At 29.6% G+C, this 23,388-nt stretch overlaps 1 protein-coding gene across 1 annotated transcript; it reads left to right on the plus strand.

Annotated features, from left to right (window-relative positions):
* Positions 1-107: 107 nt before the first annotated feature.
* Positions 108-23,278, plus strand: LOC117167963 (nuclear pore complex protein Nup205). Its single transcript, XM_033353234.1, has 12 exons — positions 108-224; positions 700-863; positions 977-1,393; positions 4,697-4,988; positions 7,215-7,937; positions 10,474-11,355; positions 11,449-12,212; positions 14,782-16,393; positions 16,491-16,735; positions 18,957-19,187; positions 19,283-19,481; positions 22,940-23,278. Exons 1-12 carry the CDS (start codon positions 215-217, stop codon positions 23,152-23,154), a joined length of 5,754 nt encoding a protein of 1,917 aa, XP_033209125.1. The 5' UTR covers positions 108-214; the 3' UTR covers positions 23,155-23,278.
* Positions 23,279-23,388: the final 110 nt, after the last annotated feature.

Consider the following 23,388-nt stretch of genomic DNA (forward strand, 5'->3'; position numbering starts at 1 on the left):
GATTGGAAAACAATTGAAGTAAACAGTAAGTCGAGTTTAAAATCGATTTTTCCGAATTTCGATTTAAAATTTACTTCACACCATTGATCCGTTGATGCTCCCGCCATATTCATAACCCCAAAAAACGGAATCCGGCTTTTATGCATTTCACGCATAGAAAAAGTGATCTAGTGTTGAGTTTTTTGTGTTCTAGGATACTAAATAAATTTCGAAAATGACGGAAGGTAAGTTTTTGCTCAATTTTGTATGTATAAGACATTTTGAAAGTCTTTCGAATTTTCTAACCTCTTCGGCTTGAATCCATTAAACTCCATATGACAATATTGATATTTTAGGGTTTTTCAAAACAAAAAATCAATTTTTGGTAATAGATTGAGTGTTTCATTATTGTTATGTCATTCCACAAAAATGTTTAGATTAAAAATTTTACTTTTTTCAAACTGAATTTGATACTGGTTTGTTGAACTTTGCATATATTTTGTATCATTTATATTCCGTTTTTCGCAACTCTCAAGGATATATTTCTCATTTTATAGGAAATTCAAAATATTTAAAAGATCCTATTTATATTTTAGAATAAATCAAAACACTTCATGTTCAATATTATAATTATAAACGAAATATTTTGTTTGTATCTATTTACAAACATTTTCAGTCAAATTCGAGCAGATAAAATCAATCACAATTTATTATTTTCAGAACGAATAAATACTGAGGACATGTGGACTCCTTACAAGGAGTTACAAAATCTCGTGGAACGTTATGTTACATCCTTTTCAAGCACACACGATCCACAATTCCATGAATTTTCAGAAGCCTTGAGAAATCACAGACAGAACTTCCTAACGCTCTTAAAAAACCCAGTAAGTATTCCAGTTACAACTAGATTTTTATTTTTATATCCACATATTATAGAAATATTTTTTAGTCACTGATTTACCCACTTTTATAAGAATTTTTCATCTTCAAATTCCAGCCAAAGAATTCCAAGAGTCGAGAAGAAATTCTCAAAGGGGACGTGGAGGGAATAACATCTCCGGGGTTGGGGCACCAGCTATTATCGAAGGAATTGATAGATGAAACCTTAATAATATCAGAAATGTATAAACTGAACGAATTCATGGCATTGGACCTTTTGTACACAGCACAATTGCAAATGCCTTATCATCCTGGATTGACGAGAGGATTAACAGCTGTTCTTTTATACTACGATGGGAGAAAAGCTCTTACGACGGCCTTGAGAACTTTGGTTCAGGCGAGAGCTGGACACAGTTGGATGCTAGATATTCCAGTTTTGCTCACAAAGCAAATTACGGAGTATACGAACAGACTTCAGGAAGACGGTTTATTGGATAGAATTGTTTCTTTGCTTGAAGAAATGGACCCCACAAAGGTGAGAAAGACTGCAATTTTCAAGTATTCATGCTGAGGGGAGGGGACGAACTTGGATAACATTTAGAACTTAAACCCAATAAGAAAATCCAAATATATTTTTTAGTCAAAGTTATTTTTTTTACTGAAAATGCTACTACTATATTTTTAGTTCGAAATTCATTTCTTCTGGTTAACAATTCTGTTATTTGATGGAAAATTTAATAATTTAGTTAAAAACTCATATTTTTATCAAAAATTCAACTGCTTTGTTGACAATTAATTTTTTTAGTTGAAACTTTATCGCTTTGGTCGAAAATTGAACTATTTTTATGAAAATATGTTTTATATTCGATTTAAAATAAATGTTTTAAACTGAAAATTGAACTATTCTATTTTTGGTTAAAGATTTATCTCTTTAAAATAACAATTCAACTTTTGGTTAAAAATTTACATTTTTTTTAGTTAAAATTTAAACTTTTTGGTTGAAAATTTATATGTTTGTTGAGAATTCGTCTTTCTTGATAGAAATTTAATCTTTTTGGTTAAAAATTGATATTTTTTCGTTAAAAATACAATTGTTTGGTTGAAATAGCAACTATTAAATTGTTCGTAGAGAATTCATCCTTTTTGGTTTAAAAATCGATTATTTGACTTAAAAGTTGAAAAACTTTGTAAAAAAATTAATTTTTTAAAAAGGAAGGCTTTATAAATAGTTGAAAATTCTACTATTTATTTTTAAATGAACTTTTATGTTAAAATTCCACTGGTTTGTCAAAAATTTATCTTTTTGACTTGAAAATTAAACTTCAGTTGAACAATCATATTTTTGGGTTGAAAATTCATCTCTTTTGTAGAACATCGTCGAACAACTTTGTCAAAAAATTAATTTAAAAAGAAATTAAGGCTTTATAAATAGTTGAAAATTCTACTATTTATTTAAAAATGAACTTTTATGTTAAAAATTCTACTTTTTTCGAAAATTTATCTTTTTGGCTTAAAAATTAAATTTCGGTTGAACAATGATATTTTTGCGTTGAAAATTCATCTCTATTGTAGATAATCGTTGTTTTGACTTAAAAATTAAACAATTTTGTTAATAATTCTTGTAGTTTGTTCAAATTTCGACTCTTTTGGTAGAACATTAATGCTCTTAGTCAAAAATTGATCTTTTTGATTGAAAATTCAACAACTTTGTTCAAAAATAATTTTTTTTACAAATTATTTTTTCATCTGAAAATTTAATTATTCCGTGCTTTTTTTTAAACTTTAGCCTTTACATTGTATAAGTTGAAAATTATTCTTGCTTGATAGAATAATAGTCTTCTAGGTCGAAAATTCACTTTTTTGGTTGAAAATTCGTTTTATATGTTCAAAGTGATTTTTTATCAATTATATTTTTTGTTAAAATTTCATCTTTTCCGATTTAAAAGTTTACTGTTTCCTAAAACTTTCGACTTTTTAGCTTAAAAACTTTACTATTTTTGTTGTTGAAAATTGAACTTAATTTCATCGAGTAATGATTTTTTATCGAAAAGTAAACAATGTTGTTAAAAATGCATCCTTTTAGATTTAAAATTCATCTTCTGTTTTACTGGGAAGTTCATGTTTTTGGTTGTTATTGCAACTGTTTGGTTCAAATGTTTGTTTTTTTCGTGAAAATTAGTATTTTTGTGTTTAAAATTAATCATCTATTTAGGTAAAAAATCTTATTTGGTTGAAAAGTCAACTATTTTGTTAAAAATGATATATATTTTGGCTTAAAATTTTAGGAATTTAAAGTGGTTTTATTTAAAAGTATTCATAAACGTAAAACCCGTCTTAAGTCCATAACTGGAAAAATTTTCTGTTACAAGAAAGTGGCTTGGCGGCACCAAGCCTTAAACAAAAATACTCAAAACCTAGTTTTGCTCAAAAGAGCAGGCTAAAGTTTGTACCCTAAAAATTATGTTTTGGGGAGCCTTCTGGCTATTTTGAATGACCATGAAAAAAAACGTTGGTCCCCTTTTGAAATAACTCTATATTTATTGTTTTATTTATCTATTTACGTGATTTTTTTGAAGTAATAAGTTAAGTTGCTATACTTAAAACCTTTGATTTTGCGACCAAAAAAGTTGTTATTTGATTTAACGTGAAAGTTTTAATATAAAATAAAAATGTCATAAATTGCAGAATTATTTTAAAAAATGTTCTAATGTGGACAGTTCGTAAATCTAACGAGTAACTGTTAATTACTTTAGAATTAAAAGTAGGAATTTGCAATTTCTTTTTCACTTTTTTTTTTGCAATTAGATTTTTTTTGCCTGATGAGCTGAAAAAATATATTTTTTCTCGATTATAAATTAAAAAAGAAAAACCAGTTTAGCGCAGCTAGAACATTTGAATAATTTATTGTCTATCTGAAGTATCTAAAAGACATCTTAAAAAGGCACATTTTTCTTCAATTTTAGATAAAAAAATCTAATTTTCTCAGCTTTGAAGCTCAGGAACTTCAATAATCGCATAAAACATATTCTTCACATTATTACTGAGCTAATATCAAATATTTTTAAATATAAAAAATTGAAGTTCGTTAAAATAAATGTTACTTTAGTCGATTCTTATCGATTTTGTCTATTTTTTGTTGTTGCAAAAATCGAATAAGTACAGGAAATAAACACATGAAAAGGTATTAATTTCTAAATTTTAGGATAGGACACAATTCTTAACTATGAGATATTATGAGCTATTCATATCTTGCGTCGTTTTCGAGAAAAATGAGATTTTAATCTTCACTTTTGGGTTGAACCTTGTTAAGGCTAGCCTTGAAAGTGAGATGGTGGTTTGAAAAGCTGAAGTAAAAATAAAATAAATCGTGCAAACAGTCACTTTTCCCATATTTTAAAATATTTTTCTCTGTTTTGCATATATATTAAAAATATTTTGGAAATTTTTTGTTTTATCCTATTCGCATATGTGCTGTTACGCGAAAATTCATATCCATTATAAATACATTCCTTGATCTCTTAGTTTCATATTTTCATGCTCTCTTGAGTTACCCTTAATGAAAAAAATATTTATATTTTAGGCGGTTTGGAATTTTTTTTGTTTTCGAAACTCTCATTTTTTAAAATGGCCAACTTTTTGACAATCAACCACTACTAATTAATTCCTCATGTATTATTTTTTGCTTTTAAAGTTTTACGAGACTTTTTTGCCAATTCCTTTTAAATTACATGCGACTTTTTTTTAGAGCTTCTAGTGGCTCCTAGGCCTGAATATTTAGCTGTGACTGTTTATTACTGTTTCATGAGAAATTGTTTATGATAATAATTTTTGTTTAAAGGAACAAGATTTACTGCAACAGAATCGAGCTTTGGGAGGGGCGAAGCACCATTACATGGTGATGAAGCTTTTCAATGACACTCGACAAGATTTGGCTGATATTCTCTACATGTGGTCAGCGCAATCATCGTTACCGAGCACGATTACATTCCGTCTATTAACATTATTGCAAAATCGCCAACCGGAATCTGACGCTGGGGAAGGAAAACCAGATGATGTTACGTTGGCTATGATTATGGCTGTGTTAAATGCTATTAATCTTAGCCCACTCCATAGTCGCGAGGATGGCGAAGGTATAAGATAAACTGTTTCTACTGTAAAACTTTTCAGACTAGAAAATTAGAAAACTGAACAATTTCAGGCTTCAGAGCATGTCCTCTACTCATCCGGAAAGATTTTATTTTTATGTTTGACCTCTAAAAATACATCATTTGGAGAATTTTTTCTTAATATGCCATAATTTGTATTAAATTCCCCTAAAAATCCTGCATTTTAGCTGTAAATTAAAAAAAAATCTCGAGAGACTTATCACTCTTAAAACATGGTATACATTCCTTCCTGAAGTCTTTGGAATCTTTGTGAATTCTCTTGAAATATTTCAAAATTTTGGTGAAGTCTTTTGAGATTTTATCATATAAAAATATTTTCATTATTCACGTTTTGAAAATTCTACGTTTCTATTGCAAAATGGCTTTTTTTATAGCTTCAATTATATTTTATTATTGACAAAAAAAATTGCAGTAAACGCTAATCATTCTCGAATTTATTAAATGATGAATCAAATATAAATCTTTTCCAATGATGGATTAATGAATTCTTTCTTATTCTGATAAGTTAACTGAAATCTTTTTTGGATGAAACCTTTTTTTTTTTTAATTTGCCTTTTTGATTTAGAATTTTATCTTTTTTAAGTAGAAATATTTAATATTTCTTGGATAAAAATGCAACTGTTTTGTTGACAATTTAACTATTTCCTAGAAAATTTAGTTTCTGTTTAAAATTCGTATTTTCATGTTGAAATGTCAATTGAAATCTTTTTGCATGAAAATACAACTCTTTTTTTTAAAACACACTTTTTTGATTTTAAAAATCACCTACTTTAGCAAAATAAAAATGCGTTTGGTTGCAAATTCAATCTTTTGTTCAAGTCATACTCTTTGGTTAAAAATATTACTGTTTTGTTGAAATTTGAACTATTTCGTAGAAAATTTACTTTTTGTTTAAAGTTTATATTTTGGTGTTGAAAAATAAAATAAAATATTTTATGGATGACTGTTCAACTTAAAAAAAATTAGTCGGTTTTTTAAATTGAAAATTTAACTTTTTCGGTCATGGTTAAACTACTTCCCATCTTTCCCATTTTTTTAAGATTGACATTTCTTAGTTAAAAATTCGCCTTTTGGATAAAAAAAAATAATTTTTTCGGTTTGAAATTTCATTTATGTTGAATAAAAATGCATCAGTTTCGTGAAAAATTAATTTGTTGTTGAAAAGTCATATTTTTTGTTTAAAAATTCCATTTTTTGCAGAGAAAATTAGTCTTTTGGCTTGAAGGTTCAATCATTTAGATAAAATTTTATTTATTTCTAGAGTGAGCAATATTTATTTGTTGAAAATTCGTCTTTTTGATTTTAAAATTCTTTTTTTTGTATAAATTTAATCTTTTCAGGTTGAAAATTCAACTATTATGTTAAAAAATTAATTATTTTGTTCAAAATTCTAGTATCTTGTTAAAAAAAAGTCTTTTACAGTAGACAATATATTTTTTTTGTTTAAAATAAATTAATAAAATTGAAAATTTCGTATTTGTGTTTGAAATACTGTTTTATTCCGTTTATAAAAGATACATCTATGTTAAAAGTGTTACAAAATTAAAATTCTGGTATTTGAAATTTAATGATCAAGGAAAATGAAAAATTAGTCAAGGAAAAATCAGGGAATTTTGAACATTAGGTTCTCGAACACCTTGCCTAATTCTACTAACAATAAGTTACAAAACGTTTCTGGAAACTAAAAATTACGTACATAAGGCGGGGGGGTGTACAAATATTTTGTTCCGATTTGTTACAAGTGGAAGGAGGGGTCTTAGAGAGGACTTATAATCCGTTACTTAATTTAAGTACGGCCCCTATTCGTAAATCATTTCAAATCTCTGGACATTCTTTGTAATTTTTAGAAATCTTTTTCCATCAACTAAACACTTGATGCTGTTGTTTAATTGCAAAACTATAATAGGTATCATAGAAGCAGAAATGCGACAACAAATGTTGTCATCTCAATTTAATTTTTATTACACCAATTATAAAAGATGTAATATAAGAATAGTGATGCATGGTTTCTAAATTGTTCAAAGTTGTATTAAACTCGATTTTTCTAACAAATATGTATATTTATTGCAATTTATGTACTTTCTGGAATCCCCTCAAAGCCCCTTATTTTTCTATTTAAAATTCCCTATTTCCCCTAAAATATTCTTTTGGATCACTACCAACTCTACATTTTCCAATTTCTTCTTTCAGAAATCGTAAAATCGATGCCACTAATTTCCGAAAGAGGAATGCTGGAAGAATTGGTCCAGAAACTAACAACGGGAAACATCATCTGGGAAAGTGCAGGACTCCGAGGCCTGATTCAGTTTGTTCTGGCGATAGCAGTGACGACAATAAAGTCAGCCCCTAACTTGTGTCCGAACCAGAACATCACGAAAGAAGATGAGATTCTAGTGGAAGCAGCTCTTTCCAACAAAGCTTTTCACTTCGTCGCGGAAGTTATTTTCAGAAGCGACCATTTCCACCACGAAGAGTTCTTCGTTCGCTATTTTCATACCCTCATTTCCGATTTCATTCTCCTGATGCCATTGAAAGTGAAGGAGTTGAGGAGCAGAGCTGATGAGTCCATGAGGTTGATTCAAGCCTATCAGCAGGAAGGAATTGAACCTCCGATGAATTTGGACGACCACTTTGAATTCTTGATGTTGATGGTCGCAGAATTGTACAAAAAGGACCCGCTAAATTTGAATTTGGCAATGGATTACTGGTGCCAGCATTCTGATTCTTCACATGTTCCAAACGCTCTTCATAGTAATAGATTGCCTTCGAGACAAGCAGCTTTGTTCAAGTTTGTTCGCTTGGCGGGAGAAATTTTACCGGCTGGATTGTTCGTCCCATATTTGAGGATGTTGGCTTCTTTGGCTTCTTCGCCTCAAGCTGCTAGACAAGTTTTTAATTTCCTTAAACCGAATGGTAAGTTGTGCCAATTCTCAATTTTTATTGTAGATTTAGCAGAGGTGGCGGAGCCTTAGAGAGCACAGGGGGCAATGTCCCCCCCTCTCAGAAATCGACCAGGGAGGGGCAGAGTATTGGTTTGTCCCATCTGAAGTCAAATGATTAAATTCATCGGATCGTTTGAAATTTTTCAAAAAAGATCTACCGATTCATAAACGTCGCATCATTCAAATTCTTGAACTCAGTCATAATCTTAGCTGGGATAGATACTTTAATGATCTAATTGTAAGCATAATATAGGGAAAGATTACGTTGGAACTGAAATTTTTTCAATTTTTTCTTTTCTTGTTCAATCTTTGAAATCGATCTGAATTTTTCGTGAAAGAATAGAAGTATTTGTGAACATTTTTTAATTTATTCGAAATCTTTTAGAAATATTTGTGAAATCTTTATGAAATCTTTGCGACCTTTGACAACACTTTGTGAAATCTTTGCGAAATATTTGGTTATATTTGTGAAATTATTTGAATCCTTTTGAAATATTTGGGAAATCATTAAAATATTTTTAATCTGCCCGAAATCTTTGTGAAATCTTTGCGGCCTAGGACAACTCTTTGTGAAATCTTTGAGAAATATTTGGTAATATTTGTGAAATTATTTAAATCCTTTTGAAATCTTTGGGAAAGCATTAAAATATTTTAAATCTACCCGAAATATTTGTGAAATCTTTGCGAACTTCGACAACTCTTTGTGAAATCTTTGCGAAATATTTGTTAATATTTGTGAAATTATTTGAATCCTTTTGAAATCTTAGGGAAATCATCAAAATATTTCTAATCTGCCCGAAATCTTAATGAAATCTGTGAAAAACCATTGAAATCTTTCTGAAATCTTTAGAGATATTTGAACTGTTTGAAATATTTTAAAAACATATGTTGTAATATTTGTGAAATTACTGAAATCTTTAGGAAATAATGTAAGTCTTTGCCAAGTGTTTTAAGTCTTTGGGAAATCAATGAAACCTTTGTGAAATTTGTTTAATCTTTCCGAAATGCTTGAAAAATTATTGAAATCTTTCTGAAACCTTCAGGAATATTAGAAATATTTGTAAAATTATGGAAATTTTCTGACAATTAATAAAGTCATTGTGACGTCTTTTAAATATATCTGAATTCTTTAAAATATTTGGGAAATAATTGAAATCTTCGTGCAATCTTTGAAATCTACCTGTAATTTTTGCGAAATCTTTGTGAAATTTTTCGAAATATTTGGTAATTTTTGTGAAATCTTTGGGAAACCATTGAAGTCTTTGTCAAGTGTTTTAAATCTGTCCGTAATCTTTAAAATCTTTGGGAAATCATTGAAACTTTGTGAAATTCGTTAAATCTTTCCAAAATGTTTGCGAAATATTTAAAAACTTTGAAAAATCATTGAAATCTTCAGAAATATTGAAGATATTTTTTAAATATTTGGTAATATTTGTAAAATTATGGACATTTTTAAAAGATTAATGAAGTCATTGTGAAGTCTTTTAAATATATCTGAAATCTATAAAATATTTGGAAAATCATTCCAATATTTAAAATCCACCTGAAATTATTGTTAATTCTTTGTGAAATCTTTAGAAATATTTTAAATGTTTTAAAAATATTAGGTACTATTTGTGAAATTATTGAAATCTGTGGGAAATGATTGAAGTCTTTGTGAAGTCATAATGAAATTTTTCGGAAATGCTTGAAAACTTCGAAATCTATCCCAAATCTTTGGGAAATAATGGAAATATTTGTTCATTCTTTAAAATCTATCTACAATGTTTGTGATATAATTGAAGGGTCCGCGGTCTAAACCTGTTAACTGACATTTTTTTCGAAATTAATTTTCTTTTTTTTTAATAATTTTTTATATGCAGTTAATCCCGTAAATAAAACGGCAAAATTTCTTTTGGTTTTTGTTTTTTAATGGATTTTAGAAAATCGCGTTTTGGTATCTACAGGAAAGGTCAGCGGAACGATTTTCTTTCATCGTGTAAAATACCTGAAATTTCAGTTGAACGCTTTAGACGGCGGACTCTTCAATTGAAGTCTCTGTGAAATCTTTTTGAAATCTTTTCGAATCTGTAAAATCTTTAAAAAATAATTGAAATCTTTCTGAAATATATGAGAAATCAATTAAATCTTTGTGAATTCTTTAAAAATCTTTGCAAAATATTTGAAATAATTTTGAAATATTTGATAATATTTATGGAATTGCTGAAATGGTAAAATCTTTGAGAAATAATTGAAGTCTTTGTGAAGTCTTTTAAATATATTCAAAATCTTTTAAATATGTGTGAAATCATTAGGAAATCATTGAAATATTTGTTCAATCTTTGAAATTTATCCGGAGTCTTTGCACAATCTCTGAAATGTTTGGCAATATAAATTTTATACCTATTTTTAATATTTACTATTTATTGTTTATGTATTCCTCATGTTTAAGTTTTACATAGTATCTCTAAATCTTCGCTTCGGATGTTTCCAGGATAGCAATCATTAATTTATTTTGTTTCATCAAGGGACAACCGGGTCATCAACCATCTCGTGGGATCATTTCTTTACCTCTCTTGGCCGGTATTACTACAATCTTCGACAGGAATTACCACCAACCCAGGACACAGTCTACCGTCAAAGAATTCACACACGAGGAATAACACCTCACGAAGTGAAAGGCCTTGAATCAGTTCTCCTGGTCGTTCAAGTAGTGGCAAGGAACGATGAAATGTCTAGAGTGGCTTTGTGTGATCATCCAGGTTGGAAAGTTCTGCCTTCATTGGTAGGCTTAGTGAGTTGTGCGATGCCAATTCCTCTCAAGGGAGTTTTTATTCGAACCTTAGCAGCTCTTGCAAGATCTCCCGAAAGTGCAACTACCGTCTGGCAAAGTCTTGAAGCTGCTCAAATTCTGTCGACGATACCAAGTACTAGCAGTTACCAACCACGAGGTGTTCAAACCGAACTTGAAGAAATTGAATCTAGAAACGAGGAATATCCTTTAACTAGAGCAATGCTGGAATTGCTTGATGTACTCACCGACTTTCCTATTCCTAGACTCCTGGGAGTCGGTCAAAGAAATCCTGGATTCGACCCGTATTTGTACTTCATTATCAATACTGTCTTTCTAAGATTCAACACCCGTTCATACAAAAATCCTGTAGAGAAATGGGAAGTGGCAAAGGCTTGTTTAAAGATATTCAACAAGTTGATTAAACAGTATGAACCAAGTGTAGAAGACTTTGTTGGATGCAAGGTAGAACTGCAGGGTGGAGAATCAACACTCGTGAATCCAAATCCTGGGTATCACTTGCTGAAGCAACTGCATTCAAATTCAGAGCTTCTTCATGTCATTCTTTATATTTTGGATGAAGGGTGTCATCATTTGGATACCTACGATTCCTTCCCAGGTGAGAATTAGAATCTGAGATCAAATTTACAAATAGTTTAGTCTCTCAGTCTATGGAAATATCAGAATCATAATTTTAAATCTTTATTTGTAGGGAAGAAATATCTGGAACAAAGTACACTCCATTGTCTGGAGATATTGGAACAAGGTCTTCGTCTTCAACATCAGTACATGACAATCGACTCATCGTCAATAGGAACTCCAAGCAATAAAATTTCGACCGGACTCTCGCGTCTTCTCCTCGGCGTGAATCCTCGAACTGGAAAGCCAGATCACATGATCAATGTTGCAAAATACGTCTCCTACAATTCATGGCTTCGTAGACATGCCTACGTATCGGTTGGTGTTATTCAAGCAGTATCGAGTGAACCTGGTGCAGATTCTGAATTGCTTTCGACTTTTACGTGTACACCTGCTCTGTCAACGAATATCAGACATGGATTTGTCGAATGTCTAGATATGGATGATAACACGGAATTTGAAGACGAAATGAGTAAGGAAAAGCAGCATATGGGTCATTGCAAGGAGAGGATTTTACTGCTGATGATGCAGAGTATTACCCGTCCGGCTGCAAATCTAGCCCACTTCCTTCTGGGATTCGACATCAGCAAAGATATCAGGAAAACGGTCATTCAGCAACCTGGGATTCTTGGCTTTCCGAGAACTTGTTTACATTCTATATTGGGGATTCTAGAGCTGTCTTTGGAGAGAGGAAGAGATAAAATTACGGAAGCTTGTTACTGGTTTCTTCATACTTTAGCGGCGAATAACAAGACTTCTACTCCCGTTTTGAGATTTTTGAGGACGGCGACTAATCAAGATTTTGTGCAAAGGCATCTGTCGAAGCTACCGTTTCAGGTAAAAATTTTATAATACAGAGATTAGAGTCTGTTCCCTTTTTTTATTTTTGTCCTCTTTTCCCCCTAAATAGGGAAATTCCTTAAAACGACTAAAATTCTCACCTCAATTTCCTTAGTTTTTATTTTCATAAAGTTTCGATGCATTTTTTACGATTCATAAGCAGCAATTTTAAAATTTACAAAAAGAAGAAGCATTCAAAGAGATTCTTTTTTATGGTACCGATTTCAAATAATTGCGACACAATTTATTTGTTAATTGGAACAACGACATCGCAGAGATTCAATCGAGAAACTAAACAAAAAAGAGTAATCTAGTATAGAGTTAAAAATCAAAAACATCCTACTCCTAAAACTTGACTTCACAAAATTGGAATATTTGAAATTTCTTTGCCCAGAAAACACTCAGAAGGTTTAAGGTTTTATTAAGAAGGTTTAACGAAAAATTTGAAAACTTAAACATGGGGAGGACATTTTTTACTGATATTGGAGGACATCCAGCTGATAAAGGTTTTATAAGCCTAGATAGTAAAAAATAGAAATGCCACCAATTTTTAAAAAAGTTACTCACTTTTTGTGTGTGTTTTTATTAAACTATAATTTTGCTTAGCTGACATGGAGATAATATTTAAAACATTGGAGGGCTTTAAACTCAAAAAATACATTAAAAGAAAAAAAATATGAGCGTTTTCCAGTGATCATTTTTGTGTTATTTCAATTATTGATCTATTTCACAATATTTTATCTGTTTAAATCTATTTTTTAATTTTTTTATTCATAACAAATTCTGAGGCAGTGACCAGAGTTTAAATTCACCTTTTTGGTTTAGAGCTCAACTTTTCCAGTTGAAGATTCATCGCTTTAGTTGGAAATTCGTCACTTTATTTGAAAATTTGTTGAAAATTAGTTTCTTTTTTTTCTAATTTTTTGTATGTAAATGTAACTACTATTCCAATTAAATATTCTTTCACTTTAGATCATCATTCATCTTTGTGGTTGAAAACTCATCTCTTTGGTCGAAAATTAATTTTTTAACTGAAAATTTAACTGTTTAACTTTTGGTTGACAATTTATCTTTTTTTGTTGAAGATACACGGATTTTGTTGAAGATACGACTTCTTTGATAGAAATTAATCTTCTGGGTTCAAAATTCATCTTTTTGGTTGAATATTAATCTTTTTTGTTGATAATTAGATTATTACATTTAAAGGTTCATTATTTTAGTTTAAAATGAATCTTTTTGGTTTTTTGGTTGAGAATTCCTATTTTTTTGTTACAAATTAATGTTGGTGGTTGAAAATTCACCTTTTTGGTTTCAAATTCAAGTATTCTAGTTGAAGATTCATAACTTTAGTTGAAAATCCTTTCATTGAAGTTGAACATTCAAATATGTGGTTGAAATTTTTTTTCTATTTGAAAATTAAAATTCAACACTTTCGTTGAAAAATCATGTATTTTGTTTTAAAAAAACATCTTTTTCTTTAGAAAGTTAATGCGTTTGGTTAGAAATTCAACTATTTACTTTAAATTAATTTACATATTTTGTTGAAAATGCAATATTTTTACTTGAAAATTTAAGAATTTAAAACGGTGTATATTGAATTTAATGTAATAGTCTGATTAATTTTACCTAAATATGCACTGACTTTTAAGTACATGTAAGATCAAATGAAAATTTGTTTGAATTATTATTTAATTCTTAAATTAATCAGTGGTGTTAATATATTTAAGAATATCTTGTAATATAATTTGTCAACGCTTTCTAGATAATCATATTAATTATATTCCTAGAAAATGAAAAAAAAATTGTAATAAACTCGCTAAATTGTCTACATGTCGCGAGTCGATTTCCTTAAAAAATGCGTGATATTTGGTTGGCTACATACTATGAAAAATTGTACCTGGAAAAAAACGTGAAATACTTGGAAAAAACCGCGAATTGTCTGGGGATTTTTTGCCAGAATTTGAGGAAGCACCTTGATAAAGCTTTCCTGCTTATTATTTTATGTTTCTGAATATTATTTTAACGAAAATTTTCAATTTTTAATTCCATAAAGTTGTTCGATTCGATTTTCCTTTTTTTGTTCTCACTCTGTAATACTTGTAATGAACTAAAAGAAAAATACATTTTATCGATTAAAGTAATAATTTTTTATTTAACAATCAAGCATTAATATTTATTTTGACAATAAAACAATAACAATCAAAACTAGTTTAAAGTTGTTTCATTTTTATTTGGTGGACGTCAGTTGTAAGTTGAGTTCTTTTCCATAGATTTTTGAACGTCACAACCAAATTTAATCGCAGAATTACCGTATCACGTCAGGTTTTTTGAATTGATTCAGGTTGAATGTCCTATAAAATGAATTTGATTTCTTAATTTTTAGAAAATCATATCCATATGACATACAAAGTTTTGAAGAAAATAGAAATTCCCTTTTTGGGAAAAATCTCTTTCTTTTTACATAAAATTAAATTACTGTCCCGATATGATTCCTCTAATAAAATTAAAGAAAATATTTCATGATACATTTACTAAAAATAATATTTAAATCGACACTTAATTTCAGGGTCCAAACAGAGCAACTGAACTAGCTTGCATGTCCTGGTTACTAAAAATCGCTGCCATTGAATTACGCGTAGGAGGAGGATCCCTACAAAATTCCCTGATCCAAAGACTAATCGGCAGTCCAGACCAAGATCGAAACCAAGTCGTACCTTCACAGAAGCTGCTGATGGATCTTCTTCACTACATCGATTTCCAACTTCAACTAGAACCTCCGAGATCCTGGGAATTTTTCGACCCATCGCAAGTCGAAATGGTCTTAGGACGTTGCAGTGTCCCTGTAGCTTTAACTGGAGGCCCACAACTTATAGACGTCAAAAAACTTCACGCTTTCATAACAGAAGAACTCGCTGTGACCCAGAGTAGTGCCACAGCCACTCAGCGAAAGTTAATGCAACAGGAGCTACAATCAATCCTTGCCTACGCCCTAAAAAGAAACCAAACAAAAACTCTATCCTTCGCTACTGTAAAATTTGTAGAAGGCTGGTGCCAAACTACAGAAATCCTGTTTTCAATCGCAACAAGTCAACAACTTCCAGCTGCTCAGAGGCAAAATCTTCTTTTGAATTTGTCACACGATCTGCTCCAGAAGATGACGTCATGTGAGGCTTTAAACGAAATCAAAACTCTTGTTTCCGGAACTGTCTTGATTCTTCTGGTGAATTTAAGAAACAGTTTTGTCCTTCAATCTGAAGGGGAGAGTCTCTTTAATTCGCCTTCGAGTACAACGACGATGAAGATTATACTGAACCACATCCTCCAGTGGATTTTAAATTCAGAAGCTTCTTCGCAGAAGGTCAGAACACATTTGTACGGAGCCTTCTTGAACTTCCTGTGCGTCGTCGGATTGGAAAAATCGGAAGCTGCGAACGTCATGGACTCGATGTATGTCAGCCAGTTGGATAATTCGTTGTATAGGGCTCTGCCGATGCAAGAGCGATCACACCGTTACGCAACTATCCAGGTTATCAATAGTTTTGGGGATAAACTGATGGATATTTTATGCCACAATTGCTCTGGAGGACACGACGTTTGTAAAATGTTAGCGCTTTCGTGTTTGGATAAGATTTTAGAACTGGATTGCGATAACGACTGGGTGATTTATTTAACAAGTAGAGGATACTTGAAGCATATGATTGACAGCTTGTTGGAATCGGATGGTTTATTGAAGTGCATTCTTCAACCAGATCCACAGACTTTGAGGCCTTTGTATCTTTATGAGGCGAAAATGGCGGCGTTTTGCAGAATGGCCTCAACGAGATTGGGAGCTGAGAATTTGCTGGAAAACAAAGTTTTGTCTTGTTTATCGAGCATGGGTATTTTTGATCAACATCCGGATGTTCATGTTGGATTTGAAGGGGGAGATTCTTCCTTTGTGCCGAGTGTAGGTCAGCGATATCAGCAGATTTTCTTGCCGGCTTTGTATCTTTGTGATGCTTTGCTGACAACCCTTGGAACTGAAAATCAATCTTGCTCGGTGCAAGTTTGTGGATTTCTTCAGAGCCATCGAGACACTGTGGAAACGGCTTTGAGAAATGCTTTGCCGCATTCTAATACGCTCTTTTTGAAAGAGGTTGCGTGTCTTACGGGAGTTATCGCCAGATCTGCAAATATCGGTACGCAGTGCATATTTTAAACGAATACAATAAGCTCACTTCTTTTATAATTCAATTTGACTGTCAATAATGAGTTTAAACTTTTAATTAATTTCAGATATGTACGCCCTAGTGGATGAAGAGTTGGAAAAGGATGATGAATATAGAGGAAGGGATATTACAGGAATGAGAGAACTTGGAGCTCATCTTTATCGGTTGCAGAAACTAATGCTATCATTGCTCACGAAATTCCAACCACAGCCACTTGACACTCACTCAAATCTTCCAAAATCTGATTCTGATCAGCAACACTTTTCCTGTGTCCAAATTGCTGCCAATGTTATGCTCTACGCTCGTAATCAGGCACGTTTAAAAAAGAATATATATTTGTCAAATTAATTAGAATTATGAACAGGGTGGCTACTAGACTGGGAAAACCCGCCAAATGACAGTCATTTTTTTCTTCAGACTAAGCATTTTTTTAATCCTTAGTTTGAGTAGAAATCCTTATATAATATGAAATAATGTGAGATTGAACGGGTTCGTATTAAAATTCTTAAAAATCCCAGTGGGCACCGGGGCGTCCTGAAGACGTCCTTAGAATGTACCTGTATGTCATATGATTTGACGTCTTTAAGACATCCTTTGGATCTTTTCATGTCTTTAAAAGGTCCTCAGGACGTCCTTAGGACGTCCGCCGAAAGACGTATATAGGACAAGTTTAGGACTTGTGTGCCCACTGGGATAGCTTCCATTTCAATGGGAAATTTTACAGTTTGTAGCACTTCTAATTTAAAATCTTTAATTTTAAAAATATCAAAAAATAAAAAAAGTTAATTTTAATCAAGGCTTGAATTTGACGATTTAACTTAATAACCTTCTACATTTTTAATTGTTTAACTCAGAACGCTCGTAATTTGAGAATGCTTAGTTTTTAATTTTTACTCGAAGCTTGCCAACGAGTCATTTTTCCACTTTTAGAAGAATTCAAAATTGAATAGGTATTAATTTGAGTTAATTTAGTTGCACTATTTGACGGAAAATGGCCTTCATGGCTGATTCGGTACCGCACCTAAATAACGAAAGCTTCTTTCTGAAATTTTTAACCAAGAAAGATTTTTTAATAAATAAATAAAAAACAAAATATCAAAAATATTGAATTTTCAAGTTAAAAATATAAGCTTTAAAAAAAATAGAATGTTTAACCAAATAGTTAATTTTTTAATCAAAAAGATGAATTTTCAAACAAGAAGATCAATGTTCTATTTAAAAAGATCAATTCTCAACAAATTACATACATTTTTAACAAAATAGTTAAATTGGAAACCAAGAAGACTAATTTTCTACCAAAAAGACAAATTTTCAACAAAATACATACAGTTTAACCAAATATGTAGTTGAATTTTAAACCAAGAAGAATTATTTTCTACCAAAAAGATGAATTTTTAACAAAATACATACATTTTTAATTAAGTTGTTGAATTTTCAACCAAGATGTTTAATTTTCTACTAATAATACGAATTTATAACAAATTACATGCATTTTCAAATAAATAATTCAAAGAATGGATGTAATGTTACTACAAATTTGATTTGATTAATTTTTAGTTTACATTTTTTTTTCGTGTCTAATTTTTTTCAACTAAATAGTTGAATTATATACCAAATAGTTATTTTTAAGTCAAAAAGACGAATTATCTATAAAGCAATTGAATTTTCAACCTGAGAATATGCATTTTCAACAAAATAGTTCAATTTCCAGTTAAAAAATTATTTTTTAACTTAAATAAACGATTTTTCTACTAAAATCATGAATCTTCAACCGATAAAATAAACTTTCAAGTAAGTAGTTAAATTTTCAACGTTTCAAACTTCAAATGTAATAGTTGATATATAAAAAAATATTTTAATTAAAAATAAAAAACAGTTGGATTTAACCAGAAAAGACGGATTTTCGACAAAACATTTGACACTTTCTACGTAAAGAGAGGAATTTTTTAACCAAAAAGGCGAATGTAAAAAAAATAGCTAAAATTCCAAACCAAATAGACGAATTATCAATAAAACAATCAAATTTTCAAACAAGAAGTGTGACATTTTGAAAAATGGTTGAAATTTCAACAAAATAATTTAGTTTAGAACAAAATAATAAATTTTTTAAACGTAAAGAGTGAATTCTATTAATTCAGTTCGAATATAAGTGGAAAAATAAAAAATTGTATGACACTGTTTTTTTTTAATTTGTCACACTACTTACACGATTTTTGATCTCTAAATTAGTAAGCCTGAGGTCCGAAAGTTACCCACAAAATTTATTGGTTTTATTAAATTTTTCAAAATTGTGTCGTGCAGAAATCAGGCCCTTAATTATTTTAAAAATTATCAACTCATAACGTTGAAAATGATTATTGCTTCCTCATAGGGGGTGATTTTTAAGGGCGTGAATTTTAAAATCGTGAATTTAAGTATCCGAAATAATTGTTTGAAACTCGGTGAATGATCGGGAATTTTTTTCGAGTCTTGAGTGGCTACTCTGATTAGTCGTTAATACAATATAATATTCTAATATTTTCTCTTTTTCCAGATGCAACATAACCAACGAATTAAAAATGTTCTTTTCGAGGCACTGTTGATCCAGAAACCAGACAGAAGAGATGGAAGACTTCAAGACTCAAGCGGTGGCATGCAATTAGGAATTGTGATTGAACATTTAATAGCAGCCACTTCCCTTATTCACTCAGAATTACCCTTCATTGATTCCCTCATAAAAAAAGCCGCAATGGTCAGGGAAATGAGTACAGCTGATCTTAAAAAGGTATTTTTTTTCTACAAAAATCAAAATGAATACTTTAAACGACCCCTGTAAAATAATAGATTTGATACTATAAAAAAATATATAATTGTTTACAGTATCTAACTGAGGAGGAAGCAGAACTTGAAGTAGGAAAACAAAGAATGGTCGTGGAACAAAGATTGGGACAACAGGCAAAAGATAAAAGACAAAATGTTAAATACTGTTCGCTTTTACTCGAACATAGTCTCTACATTCTTTGGAGTCACTTGGACTTTTATACGATGCAAGCATCATTACGACAAAACAAATCACAAGGTAAATATTTTTATCTAAATATTAGATGATATTTGCAGTGTTGTCACGGCTCGGACTCAGTTCAGATAGAGATGGATGTAAAAATTTTAAACTTAACTTATAGAAATGCTATTCTGATATCTTGTCATTTGATGAAATTTCGCATAAAAGTTTTTAATTTAATTTATTATAACAGGGTTTCTATGGAATTTTCATTTCCATATTCTAAGTCTTTTACAAGAAAATTAACAAAAAAATTGAAACCTGACTCTGACAGTTCTATTCCAGAAAAATTAGACTTTTAGGAGAAGAGAAACATATTATTCAGGAAGTAAAATCACATCAATGAAACTATGCTTTACTAATTTCAACAAAATTAATAAATTTTCTCTCAGAGAACTTTCATTTGGAAATATTTCTTCATCCAATAAACTTCTACACGTATACTTTAAATTATTTTAAAATAAACTAGTTTGCAATTTTACGGGCGCCCATATCTTCAGTCTTCTTAAATGAGTGGATTGATTTACGTCTAAAATATCTCTAAAATTTCAAACTTATCAACTTGTATTATTTTCAAGTGAGATCAATTTTTATTTCACCATTTACATGTGTTTTGAAGTTTAGTCGCCTTAATAGTTACAGTTTCTTACATTTAATTAAAGATTTTTTTAAATTTGAAGTACCCTTTACATTCTAGTTTTTTTTTTTTTTTTTGAAGACAACTTCTTGGAAAGTGGAAGAATTCAAAATTCTGTTACGCTGTTTCATTCGTTTCCAAAATCGAATCTTATCTACTTGAACTTTTATCTGAATCGGGAAGGATTTATAATCTGAACTATTTTCAAAACAGAAAACTTAAAAATTTTCGTTATCAACCAAATCTGAATGCTTTTATTTAACTCTGTTTATATTCTTGAAGCTATAAAATCTGTAGCTATAAAAGTATGAGTATACAATCCAGAAATTGACGGTGAATTTATTTTTTGACCGGGAATTTGACCAAAATTTAAAGAGAAACAATCTTTCCAACTGTAATTTTAACCGTTTTTTAAAATAAGTACTTATATTGTTATCTTTTTCAATTATGATATCATTCAGTTTTGTTGAATTTTAAAGACTTAATTGACCAATTAAAAATTGGAAGCTTTTGAAATCTAAGATTTTTGATAAAGAAATGTTATTTGATCAACTCTGAATATAAATTAATAATTATTTTTAAAATTGAACTGTACTTTAAGATTTAAAAAGTGAATAATAATTGATTTTACAAGACGATTCGGAATCAGTTCACAATTTTAGAATTTCCTGATTCTAACATAAAAAATTAAACCGTTTAATTCAGAAAGTCTTATTAGTTAAACAAATGTTAACGCCCGATTAAAACTTTATAAACTTTTTCCAATTTTAAAATAACTTCAAAGTAATGTATTCATATTTAAAGGCTTTTATTAAATTGCAAATATTATTTCAGTCTAAAATATTACATTTTTAAACCATTCAATTAGAAATTTTGTAATTAAAGAAAAAATAATTCATATTTAGAAATATCTGTCAGTTCATTTAAAATCAGTAATTATAACTAAATATTAAAAACTAAACTTTGAACGTTAAAGTTTTAATTGTTATATTTAAAAAAAGTGTATATGTAAGTCAAATTGTTGAATTTCGATGTATAAATAACAATTGAACACCTATTATTCTTAGAACAAATTAGAGTAAGTTAAATAGATAAATAAGTTAATAATGAAGTAATAATATAAAAATTAAAAGTAATAATTAAGTGTTGAAAAAATTCAAAATAAATTGAAAATTTGAAGCGATTTGAAATAATTTAAACAAAGTGTCTACGTGTACCGACAAAATCCGGTTTTTTGTACAAAAATTTCGGTGTAATTAGTCCACGGTCTAATTTAAAACAAAATATAGATTTTGGCAGATTTCGAATAGAAAACTTAGAAGCCTGTTAAGAATTTTAAAAGGCTTCAGAAGAATAAAAAACATTTCCTAGGGACATTGAAAATGATATTTTGTTTTGAAAAGTTAATTTTAAGTGAATATTCAAAAAGATTTAGAAAGATTTACAAAATTATCAAGAATGAATGTGGAAGATTTTAAGGACATTTGTTTAATTTGGCTGAATTAAAAAAAAATAGGAAAAATTCGAATCATTTTAAAGGTTATTTAGAAGTTCTGACAAAATTTCAAAAATAATTTAAAATTTGAAAAAAAAAACGTAATGTAGATGTCTTCAAAACATCTAGATATTTCAAGATTTTTAAATAAAATTTCGAAGAATCTTATGGTTTTTGAAACAGTTAAAAAATTTAACTATTAATTTAAGAAGTGTTCAGTTTATTAAAAATTGTAATCGTTCAATTTTTAATGTTTCTAGCTTAAAATTGCTTTAAATGATATAATTTTGAAAATTTTTATACTCATTGGTTGATTCTTTTATTTAGAGCATTAAAAATGATGACATGGATTTATATTTTTGGAAGTTAATTTGAATCTTCGAACTCTACAATTTATAAAAACTAAACATATTTTATTATGAAGTTTAACTGTGTTCCATTAAAACAATGCAGTTTAAACGTGTTAGAAGCTTTCATTTTATACGTGTGAATAATTGAACATTTGAATACAAAATTGAATTTATAAACTTTTAAACTTCAATTTCAAAAGTTTAAAATTCAAGACTTCCAATTTGAGTGTTTTTATTTGCAGCATAATTTTTATTACTTCAAATGCAAATTTTTTTAGCTTCAGAGTTCGATTTTCTAAAATTTTATTGACCTTGAAAAATGTTTGCGAACCGCGAAAAAAACGAGAATTTCTTTCTTTGATTAAAACCGCCACCTTGTAATATTGTTAACTTTGGAACTTGTATATTTTTAATTTGTTCATTTCTAAGCTTCTTAAATTTAGAACTCTTCAAATTTGATATTTTTTATTCTTGGGAGCTATTAAATAAAATTAAATCAATTTGTTTTATTGAAAGATTCAACTTGAAATACATCGACAGACTTACACTTATTAAATGTAAAAAAAGCAGTATGATTGAAATATAAATTGATTCAATTTTTAATAATCGAATTTGAAATTACATGGTTTCGAAAGATTTCAATTTTTAAATGTTCAACCAATAACTGTTAAAACTTGAAAATATACAATTTTGAATGATATTTCGTAAAAAAATCGAAAATAGTGTTAATTATAATCCTAGGCCTAAAATGGAAATAGATCAAAAACGAATTCACAGTATTATGAATACATTTTTGTATATATTAGTCGTTACGACTCTTTTTCGGTAAATATTTCTGACTTGAGATGCTAGATATGTTATTTTAGTCAATAAACGAAGATCTTCGAAAAACCTTGTACAAATCGAGGTTCCAGTGTAGTGTGAATATTTGTGCGAGTCTGAGCTCTATGTCATATGAAATTGAAATAATTAATTTGATTGATTTTATTTACAGTTCATTCAGTTGGAATGGATGAAAGCACTACGGAGTGGAGAACGTCGAGTGAATTAATCTCCGATCTGAAGCAAGGTGTCACCTCCGTTTTCACCGAAAGTTTCGTTACGCAGCTCTTATTTACACACAGTGAATATACGACAGTCGACCGATCTTTCATTGAAGCACTGATCAGGCGAATTAAAAGGCTGCTCCAATTTATTATAGCAAAGTAAAATACTGTTCCCTTAGGGTTCAAATTCTGTAAAATATTTATTCCAATAAGAATATTAGTACATACCTTTAAAATCAGCCTTTTTATCAATCCTTAGGACAAGTAAATGTTATTATGATTTCTAACTCGTTTCGATTTTCTCAAATCCTTACAATATTCGTGTCACTCCTAAAATTCTATCTTACACAAAATATCTTACAAAATGTACAAAATTACAATAATTAGTTTACACCTA

Source organism: Belonocnema kinseyi, chromosome 2, assembly GCF_010883055.1.
Source record: "Belonocnema kinseyi isolate 2016_QV_RU_SX_M_011 chromosome 2, B_treatae_v1, whole genome shotgun sequence".
Lineage (NCBI taxonomy): Eukaryota > Metazoa > Arthropoda > Insecta > Hymenoptera > Cynipidae > Belonocnema > Belonocnema kinseyi.

Coding starts and splice junctions, on each gene's coding strand:
- LOC117167963 (XM_033353234.1), top strand. Junction 864..976: donor TAACGCTCTTAAAAAACCCA/GTAAGTATTCCA, acceptor TTCAAATTCCAG/CCAAAGAATTCCAAGAGTCG. Junction 19,188..19,282: donor GTACAGCTGATCTTAAAAAG/GTATTTTTTTTC, acceptor AATTGTTTACAG/TATCTAACTGAGGAGGAAGC.